Below are 26,383 nucleotides of genomic sequence, written 5' to 3' on the forward strand. Positions count from 1 at the left end.
ATAAATGCTTTAAAATATTTTAAATGTGAAAGGACGTAATGAGATGACTGAATGGAATATTCTCATCTAGGTTCTGAATCTATGTCATTGTTATTTGGGATAAATATCCCAGCAAATATCAGGTGGCAGGAGGGATTATATTCTTTTCATAGTATTTTTTTGCAGTAAGGTTTTCTAATTTCTTTGATAACATTTTTACATGTGCCTAGGTAGGTTTTGTTCTATGTTGCAGTTGTCAATATAGTTTTTCTCTTTATGGTGACATCATTAAGGGAAGCTTTGGGTGGTTGACTTCTGGAATATGAGTAGGCTGACATGTCATTATTCAGTAGGCACCAGTGCAGATCAGAAGATAATTTTGTTAAATGCACGGAAGCCAGTGCCTCCACCCAAGTCCCTTGAAGCAGTTTATATGAAATCTGTGGAGTTGGGCATTTTACTTCAATGGGGGTCTTCTTTGGCAAATTTAATTAGAGTTTAATGGCTACCTTGAATTGTAACTTGTGGATTATGATTTTGTGAATGCTGGAGTTCCTCCATTCAGATAAGTGGTTTCCTTTCTACATTAATATACATATTTATTTAGTTGGACTTTAAAAACTTTGAGTTGGTTACAGTAGCACAGTTTCTAATGCCTGTAACTTTCAGCAAGCCTTTTAAAGAAAACAAAAAAAACATCAAAATTTATTAGTATGTTTTAAAAAAAAGTTAGGTTTTGCACATGAGATGCTTCAAAATAAGTCATGTCTCAGTTGGATTAGAATCTATCCCTTATAATGCTATATTTGATCACTTGTTTGGACCTTGAGTTGCTTTTTCGCACAGGTCTGTAATAACCTCTTCTCTTTCGTTGACATCCTGCCACAAGAAGGAGAAAACAGCAACAAAACAGGGAAAAGGAAGAACAAAGTGTTACCGGAATCAACCATGGACTTGTCATTCCTGTCCAAAAGAGTCCCTGATCCTCATTCTCAATATCTGAAGAATAGTTCTTGCCACTGTAACCTTTGGTTTCGTTAAGGTGTTGCTTGCTGCTATTGAGATGTGCTGGACTGGGTAAATGAGAAAATAACTTTGTGCCCAATGGCACAGATGTGGAGAAAATGATTTTATTTTCCAAACCATTGTCCCACTGTGTACCTTCTGCACTTAAGAAAGTCTCTTTGGAAGTATGGTCCAGTGGAATTGATTTCACCCTGAAGTCTGTGGCGAGGTCATTTTTTTGGACTGTACTGCTTGCACTGCTGTCTGCCATGAGGTTCTGGCTTGTGATATAGGCCTGGGGGGGAAGTGATGTTGAAGACATTTTAGCATGTTGGCATTTTTTTGAGTCTGGAATCCTAGAGCTATTTTGCCTTTCCCACTTGTGAAATGAGGACCGGGTGTTTAAATCTCTAAAAGATGTCTTTTCAAACACAAGCAGATCTGGATCAACCCCTGCAAAATAAGCAAGTATTAGGTCACTAAAGAAAATATCCCTAATTCCAAACAGCAAAGAATTTTTCATGCCTTCAAAATTTAGCAAATAAAAAAAAAAAAAATTGTTATTTATATTCTTACAGTAATTTACAGTAAAAAGCTTTCTGAATAGCTGCAAAGAAGTTTTCTAGTTTGTCATATTCATAGCTGTCTCTTGCAACATTAATGCACACCCGACCAACAAAGATCTCAATATATATTCTTTGGAAGAAAGGCAGGAGGGGGAGAAATGATAGAAATGTGTAACCCTTTCATTGGCAGATGGCGAAACTGGCTGCTTTACGTAACTTGATGCTGAATGTGAGCAACAGTGTCAAGTAACAAGCATTTGGAGATGCAGATCCCCCATAAGAGCCTTAGAAACACATGTTGTGTCTGAGCAACAATGCCAAATAAAGAGTTAAATACCTATGTGGCATAAATGCACATGAGACGAGTCTCTTTCAGTTGAAAGAAAACTCTGGAAAGAGGGGCATAGGATGAAAGTGAAAGGGGATGGATTCAGAAGCAACCTTAGAAAATACTTTTTCACAAAAAGGGTGTTGAATGCTTAGAATGGTGGTGGTAGACATATAGGGGCAAATTCTGTGAAGGACATCTAACTTTAGGTGTTCACAATGTGGACATCCACCGACTTAGGCGTCCAAATAAAGTGGATAATAAGCTCAACAACTTTAACAAGCATTAATTGGAACTTAGACGTCCAAACGCTGGATGTGATTCTCAAAATAAATGTCCACAATTTTGTAGACACCTATCGGAAAAATCTGCACCTAACAGGATAGGCATGGGCATGGTTTAGGCATGACTTTGAAATAGACATCCATTTACAGAATCACATGCCACCCAGCGTTCTAGCATGTCTACCTAACACCTAAAATGTATGCGTTGCAAAACCAGGTCTACTTTTGGGCGTTAGGTGGACGTGACTTAGGGATCACTTAGGAATGCCAGAGGTGTCCATTAAACCAGGTGTCCATATATAGGTGAATGGGGCTTTATTTTTTGGGGTGAAGAGTACTCTAGTTTGATATAAAGGTCAAAATATGTTTAATAATGCATTACTTAAACAAAGCATATATAGATATATATAGTCATAAGCCCAGCTTTGTGCCAGTTAGGAGACACAGAAACAACCCTGTTGAGCTGGTTAGGGCTGATCAGTGTGTCCCTGCAGCCCAGGATCAGGTATTGATCAGTGTGTCCCTGCAGCCCAGGATCAGGAATATAGAGATCAGGCTGAGCCCCAGCAGAACAGGGTTATGCCCCTTTAAAGGCATCCATCTTGAAATTGCTGGCTAAACAGGCTGAGAGGCAGTTAGAGCTGAGCAGCGACCATCCCCCGTGCAGGGCTGGGTGTGGCTCTGCAGCACTTAGAGGGCTGGGAATCACATTCAAGGAGGCAGTCCAGGGAAGCTCCTATGCTGGAGGAGCCTCCACAGTCCCTGCAGCCAGAAGATATAGAAATGCAGTCACCCGAAGCAGGAGAGGATTTGCAAGAGGACAATGTGCCTGAAGCCATGGAGTTCAAAGAATATGGCTTGCTTTGTTAATTATTTTAGCTTTGGTCAGTCAATGTGTATGAATCAAGGACCTGAGCTATAATGTCCACAAGCTGTTTTTTTCAAAAGTAGCCTCAGCCCCACCACTCCACCACTTTGTTACTTTGCCATTGCGGGAAGAATTACATGAGAACTCATCATTGGCTGCTTATGCTACTATTTTAATACGTTTTGTTTTACTTTCAAAAATTTTTTTTCTTTTCAAATGATTATTTAATCCTTTAATATACTAATGTACTTAGCTTTTTTTCTTTTTTTCTGCTGAGCCAACGTCCGAGAGTTAAACCCGACATGCCATGTTTCGCACTAAAGAGTGCTTTATCAAGGGTCTCCCATAACCGCCCGTGTCATCTGACTATTCAGATTCTTACATTCTTAAATCTGAATAGTCGGATGACACGGGCGGTTATGGGAGACCCTTGATAAAGCACTCTTTAGTGCGAAACATGGCATGTCGGGTTTAACTCTCGGATGTTGGCTCAGCAGAAAAAAAGAAAAAAAGCTAAGTACATTAGTATATTAAAGGATTAAATAATCATTTGAAAAGAAAAAATTTTTTTGAAAGTAAAACAAAACGTATTAAAATAGTAGCATAAGCAGCCAATGATGAGTTCTCATGTAATTCTTCCCGCAATGGCAAAGTAACAAAGCGGTGGAGTGGTGGGGCTGAGGCTACTTTTGAAAAAAAACAGCTTGTGGACATTATAGCTCAGGTCCATGAAGCCATGGAGTGGCATGCCCTGCCTGAGCTTCCACTGGTAGAAGAAATGGAAGTGAGTTGAACTGACTGTTTGCTTTCTGTCAAGGTTTTTTAAGAGTTGTGTTTGTATTTTGCTGGGGTAACTTCTTGTTGCTGAGAAAGTTTTATAACTGAAAAGAACTTGTTGAGACTTTTTGGAAGGAGAAAGTTTATCCCTTAAAACCTGCCAGTGAACTGTTTGCTTTTGCTAAAGGTTTCCCCCCCCCCCCTTTTTCAAGATGGCTGCCACTGCAGGTAGGAGTTCTGCTGCAGCTTAGGCAGAGGTAAAACCATTGTTACCTGTAAAGTTTGTTTTGCCTTCATTGGAGCTAAGGAGACATTAAAGTTGGGGGGCAGGATTTGCCCATCATCTCAGAGGAGAGTTTTGTGGGTTTTTGCATTTTGTTTTGGCAAAGTGCCGAATTGGCAGATCCACCAGCCTCACTCTCCTTAAAGCATTGAGTGGAGTGAAGTTTCTCAATGCCTGAGCTGAACTGCTTTTTTTTTTTTCTTCTTCTTTGCTAAAGAACTGAATAACGAGGATGTTTTGATTCATGTTTTTGTTAGAGCTGGAAAATTAGCTGAACTTACCTGGGACATGAACTGAGCACTCAGGGTGTTTACCAGACCAGATTGGTGAGAGAAATTTTGATTTTTGTTTTTGTTATATGATTGGCTGTATTCCAGAACACATTTGTGTTAACTTGAATGCCAAATAAATTCTGTTTATTTTTTGAAAGGTTACCTATTGGATGCCATTCTGACTGTTATAAACTTGGTAAGCCCACCACTACAGGGACTTCCTCTTACTTGGGGAATCATGCCGGGGCTATAAAAGTGGCATGTGCCGGTCCCTAAACCTTCTATTTTGGGGGTAAAGAGGACTCCTATATGATAATAATAGAAAAAAAACTTTAATAGAGCATTACTCAAGCAAAGCTCATGAAATATATATATATATATATATACACACATATATATATATATATATATACACACATATATATATACTGCATACTAAACCTCATTTCTAAAAGGTTAAGAAAATAAAGAGATACCCTACTCACAATGGCTGTGGTTCAGAGGAAGTGGACGTGTCTGATGCTCAATCTCAACATGTTTATGTTTATTAAAAACTTTCTATACTGCATAACAGTCTAAAAAAGGATCCAAGCGATATACAATATATAATACACATTCATTAAGAAAGAAACTTCATTTAAAAATAGGATAGAAAAGAATAAAAGCAAAAGTTACTGTATTTTTCGCTCCATAAGATGCACCTGACCATAAGACACACCCTAGATTTAGAGGAGGAAAGCAAGAAAAAAACCCATTCTGAACCAAAATTCTCCCTGCCAGGCTCTGCACCCTGTCCCCCCCCCCCTCCCTGCCAGGCTTTGTCCCCTGTCCCCCTTCTGGTGGTCTAGTGGTAGGCACGGACAGGGCACAGGGCAGTCAGGCAGGCCTAGTGACCTAGTGACAGGCAGGGCCCCCCCAAGTGTATAATCTTTTTTCTCTTCTTCACTATCCATGTGTACCATTTCCTCCCCTTCCATTAAGTATCACATCTCTGTATCTTTATTTCTCCCCTTTCCAGCTTTATTCTATGTCCCTGTCCCTATGCTCCCTCTTCCTTCAGCATTTCTTTCCCTCCCCATGTTAAGCTTCATTTTCTTCTTCCTGTACTCACCCCCAACCCCCACCCCGAGGCAGGCAGGCAGGGCCCCCCCAGGCAAGACTTTTTATATTCAGACTCACTGGGTGTTATGTTGGTCACATGTTTCTTATATAATTTCAATTGGTGTCCACCTTTCATGTATTATATAAGGTGGTATCCATGCACTTTAAGTCATAGAAGACACAAGTTATATGATATATGGCTCTTGTTCATATTTTGGGTTTTAGATATTTTTTTTTCATGGTTTTTATTTATATTGATGTATTTATGTCATATTTTTAAGTTCATTTGGTGATTTTATGGTATTTACATATATTTTCATTGGTGCCTATATTTTATTTATAGAATTATTTGCTACTTATTTATTTTACAGTTTTGGATGTCATTTAGCATATTTTATATGCATTGTTTTTAACCATATTCTTGTTTTTAATCATATTTATTATTAAATATCCATTAAATGTCAAATTTGTTGCTTCATTTGACTCATTGATATCACTACACCTTTTTTAAAATAATTTTTTGATTTGGTTTTTTATCTGTTGTATATGTATCTATATGCATTTGTGCTAATGTATTTTTCTGCTGTCTCAATTTTTTCTAATTTTTCTATTTATATGTACATTAAGTTATTTATACCATTTATGTATATATTTGTAGACTCCTGGGGCAGGCCTGTTGGCCGAAACATGTACGTGTCGAGTCATTGAATCATTGATTGTACCATGATGATTTTGGAAGAATAAACGATTTGTACATCTACAGATAAGTTTGTGGACACTATTTTAGTGCACATCACTCTTTTTGGACAATTCCATTCTCCTTATCTTTTCCATCTTCTACAAGCCATGGGTTCTAATCCACAGGAACTGAAATAGGGCACATATTCCTATTATTTTTTAGTGACATTCTACCATCTAGGTGCAATTTGATGATGTCACAATGATGTCAAGATTGTGCATCAGATACGTCCACTTGCTGTGAGCCACATCCACTGTAAGATTTTTCTTCTTATTTTTCTTAAACTTTGGGAATGAGGTTTAGTATGCAATATATATATTTTTCAAGTGCTTTGATTGAAGAACACAGGTGCCAAAAGGTGTGAGTTTTTTGGAAAACAGAAGAACTGGACAAATGTTGAAGGCACATGTTTGATATATATCCTAGAGAAATAACTGCTCATGAATCAAGAGGATATAATCTTGGCTTTTGAATTGACATATGGTTTAATGCCTAAGGAGGAGGGGGGGAGGGATGGATCAGGTAACTGGCACCTCTAGAGAGCAAGTAGGTGAGGAATGGCTCAGTGTAAGAGCTATTTGAAAACTAGCTCATTGGTTAAAGTCACTTAATCCTCTCATTGCCACAGGTACACTAGATAAGAGTTTGAGCCCACCAGGACAGAAAGTAGTTGAATGTAAAGACCACTTAGGATATAAGTGGTATATAAACAACTAAAATATAAATAAAGAGATTAGTGGTGCTTTTTGGGGAGGAAGAGCCTGGAGTCTGCACCTAGATGGCAGAATGTTGCCAACTGCACACAACAATCCATGTAGAATATATAGAGCTGAAAAGATACCCAAGTGGGTTTGGCGGGGAAATGGCCAAAGGACATCCATTGAGTTCTATTTCTTAATGGAGAAACACTGAAGGGACGCCCAATTGGTTCAGGGTTTTCTGGCAGGAAAAACATCAGATGTCACTAGGCGTCCTTATTATAAAAAGAGCTCAGGTGCAGCTGCCTCTTGTCTTTAGAACTCCCAGAATGTATTTGTGCTTCTGGTGATTCTTGGCATTATTGTGAGACTTTGCTGTGCCATATTCATATCCTTGTCCTACTATCCTTGCTGTTCCTGCTTTTGTCTTTTGTACCCTATATCTCCCACAACTCTATCCATTCCATTTAACCTCTCCTGTTTTGTACCTTCTCCCTTTTGGACCCACAAGTTTGTGCATTTGGTCTATGTTTGTAGCTGGGTGTGTGGAGCTGTGTGAAAATGGTTGTATTTGCATCTAGGTGTTTATCTTTTGGTGCTGTTGTGAGGGATGGCTAAGTTCTTTGCTTTGTTGTTGAATGTGGAGGGTCATAGGTTATTGAGAGGAAGGGGCCAGGGTCAAGCCCAGGGGTGTGGCCAGGTGGACGCAGAGGCCAACGCCGATGACAGACCCCCAGGATATATAGGCCCAGGGTGAACATCTTGGATATGACAGATGAGCAGTGTACAGGTCTCTATCGCTTTAATTGGGAGATTATAGTTCATCTGTGTAAACAACTGTAGGAGAACCTGGAGCACACCACTCTCAGGGGACAGGTCTTTCTAGTTTATGTACAAGTAACTACCGCCCTTGCTTTTTTGGCCACTGGAACATTCCATAGGCCTCTGAGAGCTGGAATTGGCATTAGCCAGCCTTCTGTCTCACGTATCAGTCGCTTTCTGGATGTCATTCTGAGGCGTATTTCTATGTGCAATTATTTCCCTATGAATAAGTCAGACCAGCAATGTACAATGAGGGAGAGGTATGGCTAGTAGGAAAAAGGAGGTATTGATGCCCCTGTATAAGACTTTGGTGAGACCTCATTTAGAATATTATGTACATTTCTGGAGGCCACACCTTCAAAAAGATATAAAAAGGATGGAGTTGGTCCAGAGGAAGGCTACTAAAATGGTATGTTGTCTTCATCATAAAGCGTATGGGGACAGACTTAAAGATCTCAATCTGTATACTTTGGAGGAAAGGCGGGAGAGGGGAGATATGATAGAGATGTTTAAATACCTATGTAATGTAAATGTGCATGAGTTGAGTCTCTTTAATTTGAAAGGAAACTGTGCAATGAGAGGGCATAGGATAAAGTTAAAAGATGATAGGCTCCGGAGTAATCTTAGGAAATACTTTTTTTACAGAAAGGGTGGTAGATGCGTGGAACAGTCTCTCAGAAGAAGTGGTGAAAAGAATGTTTCAGTATTCAAAAGGGCCTGGAATAGGCACGTGGGATCTCTCGGAGAGAGAAAGAGATAATGGTTACTGCGGATGGGCAGACTAGATGGGCCATTACTTCTCTCTATAACCCTCTTTTGTGAGTAGCCCTTGTGATTAATTAAATGCATCTCCAAATTGCTAACATGTTTCATACTCTTGTCCTAGCTCAGGTGCCCCAGACCTTCATTGTCGCTATACAAGGTCATAATCATTGTGCGGTTCTTGGTGGTCTGGTGCTAGTTCATGCTCCAAATCATATATAGGTGAGAGTGCACTATATTGGTAATAATTTTGTATTCATATGACACCATTCCATATACCTAACTGTTGTTTCTACTTGCTGTCCTCCTCTTACCTGCAATGTCATATACAGTCAAACATCAGTTTGCGAGTGTTATACAAGATGAGCAAAACATTCTCACAAATCATGAGCGAGCACCCCCCCCCCCCCCCCGCTTGAACCAGCATTGCTCCCCAGTGGTGTACCTAGCATATGTGACACCCGGGGCCCATCATTTTTTTGACACCCCCCATCTGTACGAAAAAAAAGATTTTTAGTAACAAGCCACACGTCACACATGAGTACCTAGGAAAAGGCAGCATCTTACATACTGCAGTGAGCAGTACAACATCAATACACCCATTGTAAAACTAAACAAGCCAGACTAGTACAGATCAATCCTACACCGTCAATCCTAACAGAAAACCATGTCTTTCAAACACACAGAACACAGAAAACACCTTCGCCTAGTATGGAATATGTCATCACAAACTAACCCCTCCCCTTTTACAAAACTGTAACATAGAAACATAGAAATAGATGGCAGATAAGGGCCACGGCCCATCTAGTCTGCCCACCCCAATGACCCTCCCCTACCTTTCTCTGTGAATAGATCCCATGTGTCTATCCCATTTGGCCTTAAAATCAGGCACGCTGCTGGCCTCAATAACCTGAAGTGGAAGACTATTCCAGCGATCAACCACCTTTTCAGTGAAAAAGAATTTCCTGGTGTCCCCGTGCAGTTTCCCGCCCCTGATTTTCCACGGATGCCCCCTTGTTGCCGCGGGACCCTTGAAAAAGAAGATATCTTCTTCCACCTCGATGCAGCCCGTGAGATACTTGAATGTCTCGATCATGTCATCCCTCTCTCTGCGTTCCTCGAGTGAGTACAGCTGCAACTTATCCAGCCGTTCCTCATTCGGGAGATCCTTGAGTCCCGAGACCATCCGGGTGGCCATTCTCTGGACCGACTCCAGTCTCAGCACATCCTTACGGTAGTGCGGCCTCCAGAATTGCACACAGTATTCCAGGTGGGGCCTCACCATGGATCTATACAATGGCATAATGACTTCAGGCTTACAGCTGACGAAACTCCTGCGTATGCAACCTATGATTTGCCTTGCCTTGGATGAAGCTTGCTCCACTTGATTGGCAGTCTTCATGTTCTCACTGACGATCACCCCTAAGTCTCGTTCTGCTTCAGTTCTTGTTAGGATCTCGCCATTAAGGGTGTAAGTCTTGCATGGATTTTGGCTGCCCAGGTGCATGACTTTGCATTTTTTGGCATTGAAGCTGAGTTGCCAGGACCTAGACCAGCACTCCAGTAGGAGTAGGTCGTGCATCATGTTGTCGGACATTGAATTTATGTCTGTTGTGCTTTTGCCCACTACATTGCTTAGTTTGGCATCATTGGCGAGTAATGTTATTTTACCTCGCAGCCCTTCTGCCAAGTCTCTTATAAAGATGTTGAATAGGATCGGGCCCAGGACCGAGCCCTGCGGCACTCCACTGATTACCTCTGTCATTTCGGAGGGGGTGCCGTTCACCACTACCCTCTGAAGCCTACCTCCAAGCAAGTTCCCAACCCATTTCGTCAATGTGTCGGCCAGTCCTATAGAACTCATCTTGCTCAGCAACCTGCGATGTGGTACGCTATCAAATGCTTTACTGCAGTCCAGGTATACGATGTCCAGGGACTCCCCAACATCCAGCTTCCTTGTCACCCAGTCAAAGAAGCTGATCAGGTTAGACTGGCAGGATCTCCCCTTAGTAAATCCATGTTGACGGGGATCCCGTAGATTCTCCTCGTTCAGGATCGTATCCAATTGGCGTTTGATTAGAGTTTCCATTAGTTTGCACACTATTGATGTGAGACTCACCGGTCTGTAGTTTTCTGTCTCCATCTTGGAGCCTTTCTTGTGGAGTGGAATGACGTTAGCCGTCTTCCAGACCAACGGGACGTTACCCGTACTAAGGGAGAGATAGAAGAGCGCGGATAGCGGTTCCGCCAAGACATCACACAACTCCCTGAGCACCCTGGGGTGTAGGTTGTCAGGCCCCATTGCCTTATTAACCTTAAGCTTTGACAGCTCGCAGTAGACACCGCTGGGTGTAAACTCGAAATTACTAAACGGATCATCTGCGTCAACCCTTGTCTGTAGCTGAGGGCCGAGTCCTGGTGCCTCGCGAGTGAAGATTGAGCAGAAGTATTCATTTAACAGTTGGGCTTTTTCCGAGTCCGCTTCTACATAGTCTCCATCTGGTTTCCTAAGACGTACTATCCCGCCTGAGTTCTTTCTGTTACTGATATACCTGAAGAAGAATTTATCTCCATTCTGGATGTTCTTCGCTAGAGACTCCTCTATGCGAATTTGGCCTCCCTAACTGCTGTTTTGATGGCTTTTGACTTGGCCAGATAGACTTCCCTAGAGTCCTGTTTCCCTGATTGTTTGTAAGAGATGAATGCTTTTTTCTTCTCCTTGATGAGGTCCAAAATCTCCGCAGAGAACCACTGTGGCTTATTGTTCCTTCGCCGTTTACTTACTGATTTAACATAGCGGTTTGTTGCTTCTTGTATGGTGGCTTTCAAATTCGACCACATTTCTTCCACATTATCGGTTTCTGCTTGACTTTGTAGCGCCTGGTGAACGAAGTCTCCCATTTCTTTGAAGTTTGTGTCCTTGAATTTGAGGACCTTGGTCAGTGTGGTAGATTTAGTGAAACCTTTCCTGAGATTGAACCATACCATGTTGTGGTCACTGGAGGCCAATATGTTGCCCACCGAGACCTCTGTGACACTTTCTCCATTGGTAAGTATCAGGTCCAGTATTGCCTGATCCCTTGTTGGTTCCAACACCAGTTGCCTGAGTCTTGCTCCCTTCATAGAGTTTAATAGCCTCCTGCTGCTGCCAGAAGCAGAGGAAAGCGTGTCCCAATCCACATCAGGCATGTTGAAGTCACCTAACAATACTGTGTCTCTATATCTCCAATTAATTCCATATCTAGGTCATCCTGTTGTCTTGGGGGTCTGTATATTACGCCAAGATACAGGCATTTGTCCTTCCCTCTGGCCAAATTTACCTAAAGGGATTCCCCAGTGTAGTGGACATCTGTGATTCTGGTGACCTTAATGTCATCTTTAGTATATAATGCTACACCTCCTCCCATTTTGTCCTCCCTGTCCTGGCGAAGCAAGTTGTAACCCGGTATGACCATGTCCCACCCGTGGGAATCCGTGAGCCAGGTCTCAGATATCGCCACCACATCCAGGTCAGCATTCCTCATTTCTGTTTCTAATTCCAGGATCTTGTTTCCCAGACTGTGGGCGTTTACGTACATAGCCCTCCATGTTGTATGTTTGTTATGTCTCAGTGGGGATGTTCCCGCTTGAGCTACTTGGACACCTTTAGCATTATTCACATGTTTTGTACTTTCCCTAGACCCAGAGTTATAACGTGCACCTATCCCGGACTCCCCAGACCCAGAACTACAGTGTGTTCCTATCCCAGACTCGGAAATGTGTGTACCCTATGGGGGTATTCCCGCTTGGGCTACTTGAACTCCTTTAGTACAATTTGCAATGTGTGTTCTCTCGCTGGACCCAGAATTACAATGTGTACCCCCCTAGACCCAGAATTACAATGTGTACTCCCCCTAGACTCAGAATTACAGTGTGTACTCCCCTTAGACCCAGAATTACAATGTGACCCAGAATTATAATGTGAGCCAACCCCAGACTCGAAAGTGTGTATACTCTCCCCTGACCCAGATCGGTGTGGATTTTAGCTATGGTGGTAACAGCTCTGATGCTCATAGAATTCTGAGCATCAAAACTGCTACCACCACGGCTGGTGCTAAAAAATGCTCCACAGTTTTGTAAAAGGGGGGATAAAATAGAAATACATAGGCAAAGGTTAAATTGAACCAGCAAGAAGCTGGACTCTGCATACAATGCAACACCACAGAAACAGTGACATTTGTCTCCTAAAGCAATAAATAAATAGAAAATTTTTGTTCTACCTTTGTCTTCTCTGGTTTCTGCTTTCCTCATCTTCTTGTTACTCTCTTCCTTCCATCCACTGTCTGCCATCTCTCTGCCCCTATATGGCAACTTCTCTCCTATGCCCCTTCCAGAAACTGTATGCCTCCCCCTTCCATCTCTCCTTTCACCCCCATTGGTCTGGCATCTCTCTCCTTTCCTTCCCTCTCCCACACCTCTCCTCTGCAATCCCTTTCTTCCCTCATTTTCCTTTTCAATTTATTTTCTGCATAGATTATGTTCTTACTACCCTCTCATCAATTTCCTTTTTACTGTCTACCTACATCTCGCCACCTCTTTCCCTCACCCCCTCCAGTATTTCCCTAACACAATCCTTTTCCCCCCATCATGTGCCCTCCTTTTATTTATCCCCTCCTTCCCTAGCAACAGCAGCAGATGAATCCAGAGACCAATGGGATAGCTCACATCTACCAGCAGGCAGAGATAGAGAAACTGATTAACAGGTGGTCTTATTGGCTGGCACTCCTCCTGTCTCATCAGTATTCTCTATCTCCCAGCAGGACAAGGTCGCTATTCACCTAGCTCCTGGATTCTGGCTGTGGCTGGAAACTTAATTTCTCCTGTTGAGATTTTCTCTTCAGTGAGCTTACAATTAATTCTATTTCTCCTGTTGAGATTTTTCTCTTCATTGAGACAGGGGTGTCCGGCTGAATGGTGCCGGCTTTAGGGGTTACACCTGGGCCCCCCCAGGTCCCTGCCTCACCCTCCCTCCTATGATAGAGGGTCTATTTAGGTCTCTATTTTTTCTTCTTTCCCTGGGAAAAAAAAAGAAAAAAGAGAGCGACTGCATCTGCTTTCCCTGATTGGGTACTCTCAGTGGTGCTCAACTTGTTCCTGCCGGCGTCTAACAGCCCTGTGAGCCAGGTTGTGAGTATGCCTTTTTTGCCTTGCAGTTGCAAGTTCTATTTTCTGGTGGTTAGTGTTGTGTTCGGTTCTTCGGGGGACACGGTGGCTGTGCGGTCGAGTGGTTTGCCTGATGTTTCTTTGTTTCTCATCGGCTAAGTTTTGGTGAGCGGTACATATTTTACAGTTAGTGGAGGCTCATTTTCTTTTTTGCATATGTTTGCGTGAAGAGAGCCCCTGCATTATAGTTTGGGCTCGATTATGAGGAGCCGCTGCTTTCCCGCGCGCGGGAGACGCATGGTGTTTGACTGTGGGGGCAGGGGTGAGTACTTGCATTTACAGCGGGTTTCGCTGAGGCTGCCCTTCACTCGGCTTGTACCGCGGTGGTGGTCGGACGCTATTGGGTGTACGCTGTTTATGGAGCCCGTGCCTTTCCGTGGGCTGGTGGATCGCACTGGTGCTCCGACGCTGACAGACGCGCTGCGGCGTTCTTGTGGTCTGTTTCAGCGGCTTCCTTCTCTCTGCGCCTTCCGGTCTCCCTATTTTGCCCTCCCAGTTGCATAGAGCCGGCGAAACAGGCTCAGGCTTGTTCTCTTGCTCGGCTGAGTGCGTCACAGTGTGGCTTGAGTTTCCTGCTTGCCGCGGCTGTGTTTGCTTCCCTGGCTGAGAGCCGCGGTCTTTCAGTGAACAACGGTCTAAAAAAAAACAACAACGCTCCTGCACTGGGGGGGGGGGGGGGGGCGTTCAGAGGTTTCCCTAGTAGCTGGCTTCTATGGGCTCTTCCGTGGCTTCTAGGCCTCTTGGTCAAATGCGAAGGAAGTTGCTTGCAGTTTTCTCCTGCTTTCATGAGATATTGGGGCCTGGTATGTGGAGGTCTCCCGAGTTCATTAATTTGCCGCGCTGGCGTTATCTCCTGTGGGTTCGCTGCAGGCCCATTAGAGTGCGGTTTGGCTCTGTTCTTCACCACCCAGTTTCGGCTTCCCTCCATCCTGGGTTGGTAGAAGCCGTGTCTCATGGTACAACTTGAGCCAGTCGCAGGAGAGTTCCCAGTTTTTTTCTTTTGGGGATCTCTTCATCTCTCTCGAGGTCTCACCTGGGTGACACTATGTACGTTTGGCAGTTCCTTATTATTGGTGTCATTGTTACTGCGCGGACGGTGTCTGGTGGCACTGTTGTACTGCTTCCTACCCTTTCAAGCTGTTTAGGGACATATTGGCTATTTCCGAGTTCCATCGGGGGTAACAATCTTTTCTGTATAGTGTTCCAGAGTCTACGGCCGGGGTGTCCCATCATTTGCCTTCCCTGGGCCACATGGAACTGCACACACGCTGTCAGCTCTTTCGGCTTTCTCATGGACAGGGAGCAGTCATATGGGCAGGTCACGACGCTGTTGTCTGATACCTGTTAAGTTGCTGTGGTTGTCAAAGGGCGGTAAGTATAGCTTCTTGCTGGCAGCTACTGCGTATTCCCTTTCTAAGCCTTACGTATTTCGCCCCCGTGGCAGGGAGTTGGTACTGTTTTCATGGTTACAGTATATTCCTCTTTACATTGGGAAACTTGATTTTTCCTAGGAGAATCTTCTTGTAGATCCTACCGTCTCATCCTACCATTCCCTTCTGCACTTCATTCTGAGGGGATCTTGACTTCTTCCAATGACTCTTCAGGCTTTCTCATGAGGAGGAAGACTCTAATGTCTGGTCAGTGGGCTGTAAGGATTTTTCCGGATGCTTGCATCTTTGCATCCTCCTCCGGTTTCCAGTTCGTTCTTGGAGTCTCTATGTTTTGTGTTTCCCTTTTCAGTGTTACTGGTCCTCAGGACAGTTCTTGTAGTTCTTTGGGAACTAAGGGACGTAGTTCCACTTCCTGCATGGTGCCCGAGACGGGGGCATTGGGCAGGCTGGATCCCATTCTGCTGAATTAGTGTCTCGGGGTTGCACATTTCTGTAGACAACCTGGGAGTATATTTACATTTTCTCTAGGGACTCCGCATTGGCACTTGGTTTGCCTGCCTCTCTTGGAGCGGCGCTTCCGGTTTTGGCACATACCATTTCGCCTACCCAAGGCTTCACGAACGTTTTAGGTGATGTAGGCGGTGGTACTGTTTTGGCGCTACCGGGCGATTCATCTAAATTCTTCTAATTTCTTGATTCGGACGACTTCCAGTCGGGCCATTTGACTGACGGGAAAAGGGTGGTATCTTTTCCTCGGTTCTTTACACGTGCATCTTCGAATTTGCACAGCGCTCTTTTCTCCTGTACTGTTTATTGGTATATCGGGGTAATGTTTTTCTTCATATAGGAGAGACATGTGTTTCTTTCCGGAGACTTAGGCATGGGGTCTCGGTCTCAGATTGGTATTCTTCTTCGCTTACCATGACCAAGAGTATAGGATTCTGTACGGTTTCTGGGATCCATATTGCTGACTCCACTGGGACCTTCGGCTTGCTTTCCCCTTCTTATGCTTCAACAGTCACTTTTGTTCCGGTGGTTCCCGGTATCTCAGGGCTCCAATTATTTGGTATGCTCCTCATGCATCGCTCTGTATGATTGGGTGGCTCAGCGCGGTTCTCTTTTCACGGTATGCCTTGGTCTTTGCTGGTCTAGCTCATGACCAACGACCATCCAGGGCTGTCGGGTTGGGGGGCTTGGTGGCTTCCATCCTCAGCTCCAGGAGTCTGGTCTTCGGAGGCGACTCAGTACCTGTTCATTCTTCTACTCTTGAGCAGGGTCAGGCTACCTTTCTGGAGCTTCAGATCATTCTTCTGGATTGCCGCTGAGGGTCCTTTTGGTCAGTATTAGGATGGGGGTCTTTCTCTACAGCTTGGGCAGTAGATGTTGTACTCAGTTGGCAGGTGAAGTTGGTCTGCTTCATTGGGTGGACTCTCGTCTTCGTCTTCTGTTGGCAGATCCTTTTTTGGATCAGGATAAGAGTGTGGATAGACTTTCTCTCCGCGGAATCTGAACATGGCCCATTTCTTGGATGTGACTGTGTACAGCGCTGTGTACGCTCTTGAAAGTGTGCATGTTAGTACTAGTATAATCTTCTGCATCCTGGGTATTGTGATTTGTGGCTCAGGCATTCTAGCTCCTTTTAGGAAAGCGAGATCTCCTTGACCTGGACCGCATGGCTCCGTCTCTCAATTCTACTCTTCCTAGCTTCTTCGGCGGGCCCAGGGAGTGGGAGTTAGAGGGGGTTGCTGCATGGCTCCTTTCTCGCCTCTGCCTTCTCCTTTTCAGTGTTTTCCGCTGGCTGATGATTGCTTGGATTTGCCATCTCGAGCTCGCCTTCCGGGCACAGTGTGTGTAGAATCCCTGGATTGACGGCGCCTTCCTTCCTATGCGGATTTGATAAGTCTTTCGACAGCTGGACTAAGAAGTTTCCTGGCGTCTCCGGCTTTGCCCGCCTAGGGTCCGATCCACATGGATATTTGTACTACTTTAGTATTACGACCTAGTTTTTTTTGGATAATCTTGGCTGACGTGTACGGGTTATGCGAAGAAGATTGTTTCTTCTCTTATCCAGGTGCTACGGACATCTTCTCCTGTGGCTTCTGCTTCCTTTTGGAGGGTTTTCCTTTCTTGGGTGCTTCTTCACGTTTGAACCACTCCAGAGTTCCTTTTTGGCACAAGTGTATTGCCGAGGGCTTAGCGTTCAATGCCCTTCAGCTTCTGGTGCCATTCTTGGCTTGTTATAAGGGCTAGGTATATGGCTCTTCGCTGACTTCTCAGCTTCCTGTAGTTCAGTTCCTAACCAGAGTGCGGTATATTCATGCGCCTCTTAGAAAGCCCGGTTTGGAGTACAATCTTCACGTACTTCTTCTAAGTTTACCGAAGGCTTCATTTTAGCCTTGTCTTTTGGGACTCTAAAGAGCTGTGCCATTGAACATGGGGTTCCTTGTGGCCATGGCTTCAGCTCTGCAGTTGCTATGTTGCAGGCCTTGTTCAACGGGGATTCCTATTTCTGATTTCCGCCATATGGGGTATCAGTTCGGATGGTACCACTATTTCTTTCTAGGGGGGTGTCATCCTTTCTTTTACGTCATGCTCGCTTTTCCTTCCTTCTTCCTGGGAGGAGAAATTGGGAGCAGTGCTTTTATTCAATGCATTTTTTGTTACGTATGTAGCGTTCTCCGCGAGCTCGGTTTCTAACAACTTTTAGTTGTTTATATCTCCTTTTTGTATTCTTCAAGGAACGCCTCATGCGTATGGCGGCATCCGAAGCCTCCATCGCTCAATGGGTCCAGGAGGACATTCTTTATGCTTGCCTGCTGGCAGGGAAGCGGGTGGCGATTGAACTTCATGACCATTCCGCTGGAGCGATGGCTACTTCTTGGGCTCGGCCCAGAGGTTTTTTCCTTGGAGGAGATTTGTCTCGCGGCTAATTGGTCTTCCGAGAGTGCCTTCTCTCCGCGTTTCTGCATGGATGTGCGGGCACATGCGATAGGGGCGTTTTGGTGCTTCGGTTGTTGCGGAGGCGGCGTTTGCTTCCCACCCAGATTGAGGATTGCTTTGCTACATCCCATTGGTCTCTGGATTCATCTGCTGCTGTTGCTAGGGAAGGAAAAATTATGTTCTTACCTGTTAATTTTCTTTCCCTTAGACGCAGCAGATGAATCCAGAGCCCCACCCTTTCTGGTATTTGGTTGTCGGTTTTTTCGTGTGGGACTTTCGTGATTGGTTGTTGTTGATGGTTGTATTCTGTATCGTTGCCTTTTGCGATTTGTTCTGAGAAAGAAGTTTTTTGCATGCTATGCCTATTGATGGTTAAATGTGCTTGGGCAAGGAGCTATACTGATGAGACAGGAGGAGTGCCAGCCAATAAGACCACCTGTTAATCAGTTTCTCTATCTCCGCCTGCTGGTAGATGTGAGCTATCCCATTGGTCTCTGGATTCATCTGCTGCGTCTAAGGGAAAGAAAATTAACAGGTAAGAACATAATTTTTCCTTCCATCATGTGCCCTCTTTCTCTACCCCTTCCATCTAGCTAAAGATGCACTGCCTGGGCTTTGCAGTCCCCAGTTATGTCTCTAGCAGGATATATATATTTCAAATATGATATATTCTAATGATAAAATAGAAATAAAATGATTTTTTTCTACCTTTTGTTGTCTCTGGTTTCTTCTTTAATCTTCTTTTCACTCTTTTCCTTCCAGCACCTGTCCTGTCTCTTCAATCCAGCATCTGCCCCTTCCAGAAACTGTCTTTCTCCCCCTGTCACCTGTCCTCTAGACCCCCCCTTTGGTCTGACATCCATCATCTTCCCTCTGTTCCCTCATAGTCTAGCATCTTTCTCCTTTCATTTCTCTTTCCCTCCCCCTGTGGTTTTTAGCATCTCTCTCTTCTCATTTCCTCCGCTCAGATCTCATATCTCTGTCTCCTTCCCCGTTCTCTGGCATCTCTCTTTCCTCTCTCTCTTCCCTTTCCTTCTCTGGTCTTCCTTCTTTATTTTCTGCCTCCATCTAAATTAAATTATTTCTTACTATGCAGTCCTCAGTTTCCCTCTTTTCACTGTGTCTACCCACAGCAGGCCACCCCTTTCCTTTACCCCTCCACTATCTCACTAACTCTATCTTTTTCCCCATCCAGCATATGTCCTTTTTCTTTATCCCTCCTTCCATCCAGTATGTGTTCTCTTTCTCCACTTCCATTCAGCATTTGCTCTCCCTTCTCCCCACTTCCATCATCTGCACTCTTCTCTCTCCCCCTTCTCCCCAATTCAATCATCTACCCTCTTCTCTTTCCCCACTTCCATCATCTGCCCCTTCTCCCCACTTCCATCATCTGCCCCTTCTCCCCACTTCCATCATCTATCCTCTTCTCTCTCCCCACTTCCATCATCTTCCCTCTTCTCTCTCCCCACTTCCATCATCTGCCCCTTCTCCCCACTTCCATCATCTACCCTCTTCTCTCTCCCCACTTCCATCATCTACCCTCTTCTCTCTCCCCACTTCCATCATCTGCCCTCTTCTCTCTCCCCACTTCCATCATCTTCCCTCTTCTCTCTCCCCACTTCCATCATCTGCCCCTTCTCCCCACTTCCATCATCTACCCTCTTCTCTCTCCCCACTTCCATCATCTACCCTCTTCTCTCTCCCCACTTCCATCATCTACCCTCTTCTCTCTCCCCACTTCCATCATCTGCCCTCTTCTCTCTCCCCACTTCCATCATCTGCCCCTTCTCCCCACTTCCATCATCTACCCTCTTCTCTCTCCCCACTTCTATCATCTGCCCCTTCTCACCACTTCCATCATCTGCCCTCTTCTCTCTCCCCACTTCCATCATCTGCCACTTATCCCCACTTCCATCATCTTCCCTCTTCTCTTTCTCCACTTCCATCATCTGCCATCTTCTCTCAATCTCTTCATCCACCACAGGCCCATCTCTCCCTTCCTCTCACCTTTGCGATTTTGGTAACAAGATTGGCAACACCCCCGCCCCCGCGATGACACTTAAGATTGGTAACGGGCCTCCTTCTACCCCCGGCATCAACAGAACTTCAGTTCGGCAATGTGGTGGTCAGTCAAAAGCTTCCCTCTGACTGAACTGCCTGGGCGGAAACAGGAAGCTGAGTCAGAGGGAAGCATTGGATTGAGCACTGCATTTCCAATCTGAAGTTCTGTTGATGCCGGGGGTAGAAGGAGACCCGTTGCCGATCTTAAGTGTCATCGCGGGGGTGGGGGGGGGGGCATTGCCGATCATGAATTTCATCGTGGGGGGACTGCCGATGCCGCTCATCGCCATTACAGCCCAGACGCTACTGATGGCCCCGATGCAATCTTGCCGGCCCTGCGCGGACTGACACTGGACAACCCGGACCTGGCCGATTGTGCACCCCCCCTAAGGCGTGCACCCGGGGTGGACCTCCCCCCTGCCCCCCTTTGGTATGCCACTGTTGCTCCCTGTGTCCATGAAGGCCCCCCTCACCCGAGAACCAGTATTCCACCCCTCGCTGGAAGCGGCATTCCCCGCCCGTCCAAACAAGCCCCTTACTCCATCTGGCATGCAGCACCAACCCACAGGACGTGCCGGTGCCAGTGAATGTACATCCTGCCTCTTGCCTGGGTTGGGCCTTGAGCATCTGCGCAAGCTCAAGGCCTTCTGGCTCTTGTTCTCTCCGAGATTCTCTGGCACTGGCACGTCTTGTGGGTTGGTGCTGCGTGCTGGTGCCAGATGGGGTAAGGGACTTGTTTGGGCTGGCGGGGGATGCCGCTTCCAGCATGGGGGGTGCGATGCCGGTTCTTGGGGGGCCTTCACGGGCGGGAGCGATGCCGTTTCGAGTGGGGGTGGGAGTGTGATGCCAGTTCGAGCAGGGTGGGGGGGTGGAGCAGCGCCGGTGGCCTTAGTGGGGGGAGGTGGAACCAGTCAAGCGAGTTTCCCTTACTTCCTATGGGGAAACTCCCTTTGATATATGAGCAGTTTGGTTTACGAGCATGCTTCTGGAACAAATTATGCTTGTAAACCAAGGTTCCACTGTATTTTATTTATTTATTTAATATAGCCCATCCTCTCAAAGGAGCTCAAAATAGGTTGCAAATCATGTACTCAAACATTTTAATTATCTGTCATGGCAAGCTAACAATTTATCTAATGTACCAAGGAGTATTAAGTGACTTGGCCAGGGTCACAAGGGATAGTATGAGGTTTGAACCCACAGCTTCAAGGTGCTAAGGCTGTAGCTCTACCCACTACATCATGCTGAGATACACATTGTGCCACCCCATGCTATTCAGATAAGCTAAGCAGGTCAAGATTAACGGGTTAACATATGGCTTCAGGACAGAGAGGTCAGATTGAGATATCTGAGTTTAACTTCCTTTGCTTTCAATGGGAAGTAAAGCCAGATGTCTCTATAAGTTCTCCTTAATTCTATTGCTTTTGGTAAAAATAAAACCTGGATTTCTCAATCCGTCCTCCTTTTTCTGAAGCAATATGGTAACCCTAGCCCTTGTGATAAGTTGGGTGCATCCCCAATGTGTTAACACGCTTCCTCTCTTGTCCCTTTTCAGGTGTTCTGGATTGTCATCTTCATGTGGCTATGCAAGGACTTTCTTGTCGTGCAGTTCTTGGTGTGGTATTGGTAGATCCTGCTCCATATAACTGATATTGTTCATGCATAGGTGAGTAGCTGCTTCCCACTCCAACAGTGTGGTTGGTGTTTTTTTTCGCAATCTCTTTGGGTCATACATGTTGCAGCTGCTCCTTATTATTTCCTTCTCAGCTATATCACCTTTGACCTGAGGGCCACTGCGTGAGCGGACTGCTGGGCATGACGGACGTACGCAGGTAGGGCTGGTCTCAGTTAGGGCGCTGGTCTTTGACCTGAGGGCCACCGCGTGAGCGGACTGCTGGGCATGATGGACCACTGGTCTGACCCAGCAACGGCAATACTTATGTTCTTATTACTGTCCATTTGCTCACTTCCCATAACCTTCCTGATTCAGAACCCCTCCCTGTTATATACCTGGTTTACCAAACCAGTGGGTGTAGGTTGCTTTGTTTAGGGTTGGGTATGTAGTTACCATATGGCTCCAGAAAAAGGAGGATGGATTGAGAAATCTGGGTTTTACTTATTTCCATTGCTTTCAATAGAAGAAACATCTGGGTTTTATTATCTGACCTCCTTACTTCCATTGCTTTCAGTGGAATAAAAACCCAGATGTCTCAATCCATCCTCCTTTTCCTAGAGCCATAAGGTAACCCTAGCCTGACTTCTTCTCCCAGCTCACAGTGTTCTCATCTATCCCCAAGCAGCCCTTTATGAAACCTGTACAATTCCATCACACTGACCCTTTCCTCATGTAGGCTGGCACTTTGTTTGGACCTGGGAGTGACTTCTTCTGCATATTATATGCATGACTGTCTACCTGTGTATCTGGGATCCATCTCATCTATCTGCAGTTGCATAATGTTACTCTCACATCCTGCTTTCCTGTTCTGTGGGATTATTCTATATTTGAATGGCTAGGAAGCAATGGAGTTATGTAGATCATTTCTCTATGACCATGTGGTTATTTGCAAAAGGAAGGCCAGGGCCCATTCAGATGCAGTAGTGTAGTGACAGTTACACATTCTTCAGCAGAACTTTCTGACCCCTATCTCCCTTTCACTCTGTCCACTAAAATGAAGATGTCACCCAGAGGAGTCAGGGGCAGTCAGAGAAAACCACACAGGACACCTATAAACCAATTTAAAACTTTTTTAATCCTAAAATAGAACTTTAGAAATTTAAAACTTTTTTTTTATATAAAATATAATAAAAACAAACTTGGGAGGGGGCAGGTGCCCCCAAAAGCAGATGGAGCTGCCTCAGGAGATCAGACTATGGGCATTGGGAGGGGTTAGGCCCTTGGGATGAAGCATGTCCTTGATCACAAGAATAGTTCCCTACCTGTCTACACGCCCAGGGCCAGATTAAAGGGTAAGCCCAGTAGGTACATGCCTAGGGCCCGAAACTGTCAGGGGGAGCCTGCTGAAGGAGGGCAAACAGATGACTCACCTTTTCAATTTTTTTTTAAAATGGCAACAAATGGCAACTTGGGGCCCCTCCCCCCCTCCCAGCATCAACAGTGAGGTGCAGGAAGGTCCCGTGATAACCGCATTTGCCAGCTCTGCTCAAAAGCAGTGATGTCAGAGGGGGATGGACTGGCAGACGCAATCATCGCGGAACCTTATTGCGAACAATTCCTCTACTCTAAGGGAGTCTGAAAGTAGGTGGGGATTAATGTTTGATGTAAGGGAATTGTGCGGGAAGCCCTGATAAGATAGCGAAAGGGTTGAGGGGGAGGGAGTGCTCCAATTAATAATGTCTTCCTTTAGGTGGTTTTAGCTGTGTGGAGGAACAAAACTATTGCCTTTGCCTCTTAGAAAACTGGAGCAAGTAAGACAGATTGGAAGGGATAAGGATGGGGAATATTCTTTTTTTAAAAAAATTATTTTTCTTTAAATCAAGAGCGAGAAAAAGTTGAGAGTTAATAAGGAATGGCAGCAAGTTCCTCTCCCTATCTTTCAGCTGTTTTCTAGGGTAGGGTATTGGTCTCATAAACATAAAATAGAAATAAAAACTTGTGGTAGGACTGAGGCCTAGGCAAAATGGACCCAAACAACATGGACCCCTCACCCTAATCACCCCGAGAAAGCCCCTAAACCCCTACAGATAGGAGTAGCGGTAGGTTATAGGGATAGTCTGGGACCATTGCTCAGGCAGTGGGCCTGATGGGCCGCCGCGGGAGCGGACCGCTGGGCGAGATGGACCTCTGGTCTGCCTCAGCGGAGGCAACTTCTTATGTTCTTATGTTCTTATGTCCTACTTACCCTATTGTCTGTTAGGTTATAAGTTCTACTAAGGCGGGATCGTGATCTTAATATGTTGTTATATAGCACTGCGTATGCCTATCAGCGCTTTAGAAATGTTAAATAGTAGTAGTAAATATGCTAGTTTACTGGCTCTCGAGTGATTTATACATCGGTAAATTAGATGCTGGCAGAAAGAGGGACTTGGGAGAAGGTTGCAAGGCATGCGAGCTTCCCCTATGTGCAGAGCTTTTATCTGTTCACCCTCTTCTGTTTTCTTCCAGGCTGAAGGGAGAATCAAGCAGTACTTCTTACCTGCTGTTTCATCATCTTCAGGTTTTTCTCTACAACCAGATCCATGTAGGACTCCCTTTGTGACAGTTTTATAATGTATTTACATCATGTTGAGGGAGGGGGCAATATGCATGTTTGGTATAGGGCCCACCAATGGGTACTCCTGCCCTAGAAAAAACACTTTAGTATCTGGCCCTACTGCTGACAAGTTACCACATTTTCTTAACTTGGGTGTCTGTGATTTCTTGGGTTCAGATACTTGTAGTGACAGTAGTGTAGTGCAGACAGTGGATGAAAGGAAGAGAGTGACAAGAAGATGAGGAAAGCAGAAATCAGAGAAGACAAAGGTAGAAAAAAATTTTCTATTTATTTATTTTTTTTGCTTTAGGGGACATTGTTTCTGTGATGTTGCATTGTATGCAGAGTCCAGCTTCTTTGTGGTTCAGTTTCTATTTTATGCTCCCTTTTACAAAACCATAGTTTTTTTTAGCATCGGCCATGGTGGTAACAGCTCCAATGCTCAGAATTTTATGAGCGTCTGAGCTGTTAACACCGTAGCTAAAAACTGCACTACAGTTTTGTAAAAGGGGGAGGGGTTAGTTTGTGATTACATATTCCATACTAGGCAAAGGTGTTCTGTGTGTTCGAAAGACATGGTTTTCTGTTAGGACTGACTGTGCAGGATTGATCTGTACTAGTCTGACTTGTTTAGTTTTACATAGGGTGTATTGATGTTTTACTGCTCACTGCAGTATGTAAAATACTGCCTTTTCCTAGGTACACTCTTGTGTGATGAATGGATTGTTCCTAAAAATCATGGGGGGGGGTGTCAAAAAATGATGGGCCCCGGGTGTCACATATGCTAGGTATGCCATTGTTGCTAGGGTTTTGCTTTTTCCCTTGGAAAAAAACATGACACACTTGTGACATCGGCGTCTCCCCTCTCTCACCCTATGCTACTGATTAAAAATAATAAATAGTAATACCATTGAGCGGCAGCAGCAAGAAGGGGGTGTTAGCGGTAGCTGCCATGTGGGGAAGGAGGAGGTGGCAGCGGCTGGAAGTGGCACAGGGCACAAGTTCCGCGGGCTGCTCTGGGGAGGACTAAATTATAAAATGAATCCCACAGTGGTGCCATTGGCTGGTTACAGCCCAGAGATCGAGGCGAGCTGCAGGTAAGCGAAAGTCTGCCTGGGGATTGTGTCACAGGATCCGGGGAGGGTGGGAGCTGCAGGCAGGTAGGTGCTCCTCCTGTCTGGGGAACGCTGGCTGCAGACAGGGTGGTGGATGGGGACGTCATGTTTGGACCGTGAGCTCTGTTCTTTTTGCTCACTCTTTAGTGCAGCGATAACAACACCAATGTTTACTCTGCATCGGAGCACTCCTGCTTGTGCTTGCTGGCGCCAAGTTTTTCCTGAGCGGGGATCATAAACTTCACGGCTCAGCTCTCCCTCGATGGGCTTGGAGTTTTGCAATCCACATCATAGGTGTGTATGGCTTGGATTGGTGTAAAGGTTTCGCCCTTTTCTTTTTCCTGTTTCTACCTCGTGTCGGCTCCAGTGCACCTCCCTTCCATGTGGTAAAGCAGCTCAAGATCTCTAGGGATTTTACCCGCTGTTGTTTTGTTGCAAATTAACATACATGGAGTGGAACTTTCTAGAGGAGTTACAGATTTGGTTGTTTATACATACATATGGGTTACAATTGGACGACATAGAGAGAGGCAGTTGAGAGGAGTTGCAAACTTGGTTATTAATATAGACTTATGTTTTGGATAGCATTACTGCTTTACAATGCATTTGAACACTTTTATATACGTATGGAAAGGATTCAGAGTTAAAGTCCTGGACAAGTAGTTGGGAAGGGAAGGGGGGATTTGTTCAGAGATGTTTGGGGATTGCATAGAACTAAAACTACACTGGCACTGGTATAGTAATCTTTGTTGATTGTTTTGAATTTTATAATATAAGAAAAAAAGAAATACAAGTGGAAATAAAGAAGTAAACAAGAAACAGATAAATGAATGGGAGCGGGGTGGGGGCAGGGCAGGGGGGCATGGCATGGGTAGGGCAGTGCTAGGGGGCCGCCTAGGGGCCCTCAAAGAATTAATCTTGCTCTGCATAGGAATATAAATGTCTCTATCATATCTCCCCTCTCCTGCCTTTCCTCTAA

The 26,383-nt window shown here is 45.0% G+C and overlaps 1 protein-coding gene across 1 annotated transcript in view; it reads right to left on the bottom strand.

The window, feature by feature from the left end:
• Positions 1–217: 217 nt before the first annotated feature.
• MANSC4 (MANSC domain containing 4) overlaps positions 218–26,383 on the bottom strand; it is an 81,599-nt gene continuing 55,433 nt past the window's right edge. Inside the window, exon 3 of the mRNA XM_033951858.1 lies at positions 218–1,437. Within this exon, the coding sequence (XP_033807749.1) occupies positions 758–1,437 (680 nt within the window). The 3' untranslated portion in view covers positions 218–757. The remainder of the gene's footprint in view (positions 1,438–26,383) is intronic.

The sequence above is a fragment of the Geotrypetes seraphini genome, chromosome 7, assembly GCF_902459505.1.
Source record: "Geotrypetes seraphini chromosome 7, aGeoSer1.1, whole genome shotgun sequence".
NCBI lineage: Eukaryota > Metazoa > Chordata > Amphibia > Gymnophiona > Dermophiidae > Geotrypetes > Geotrypetes seraphini.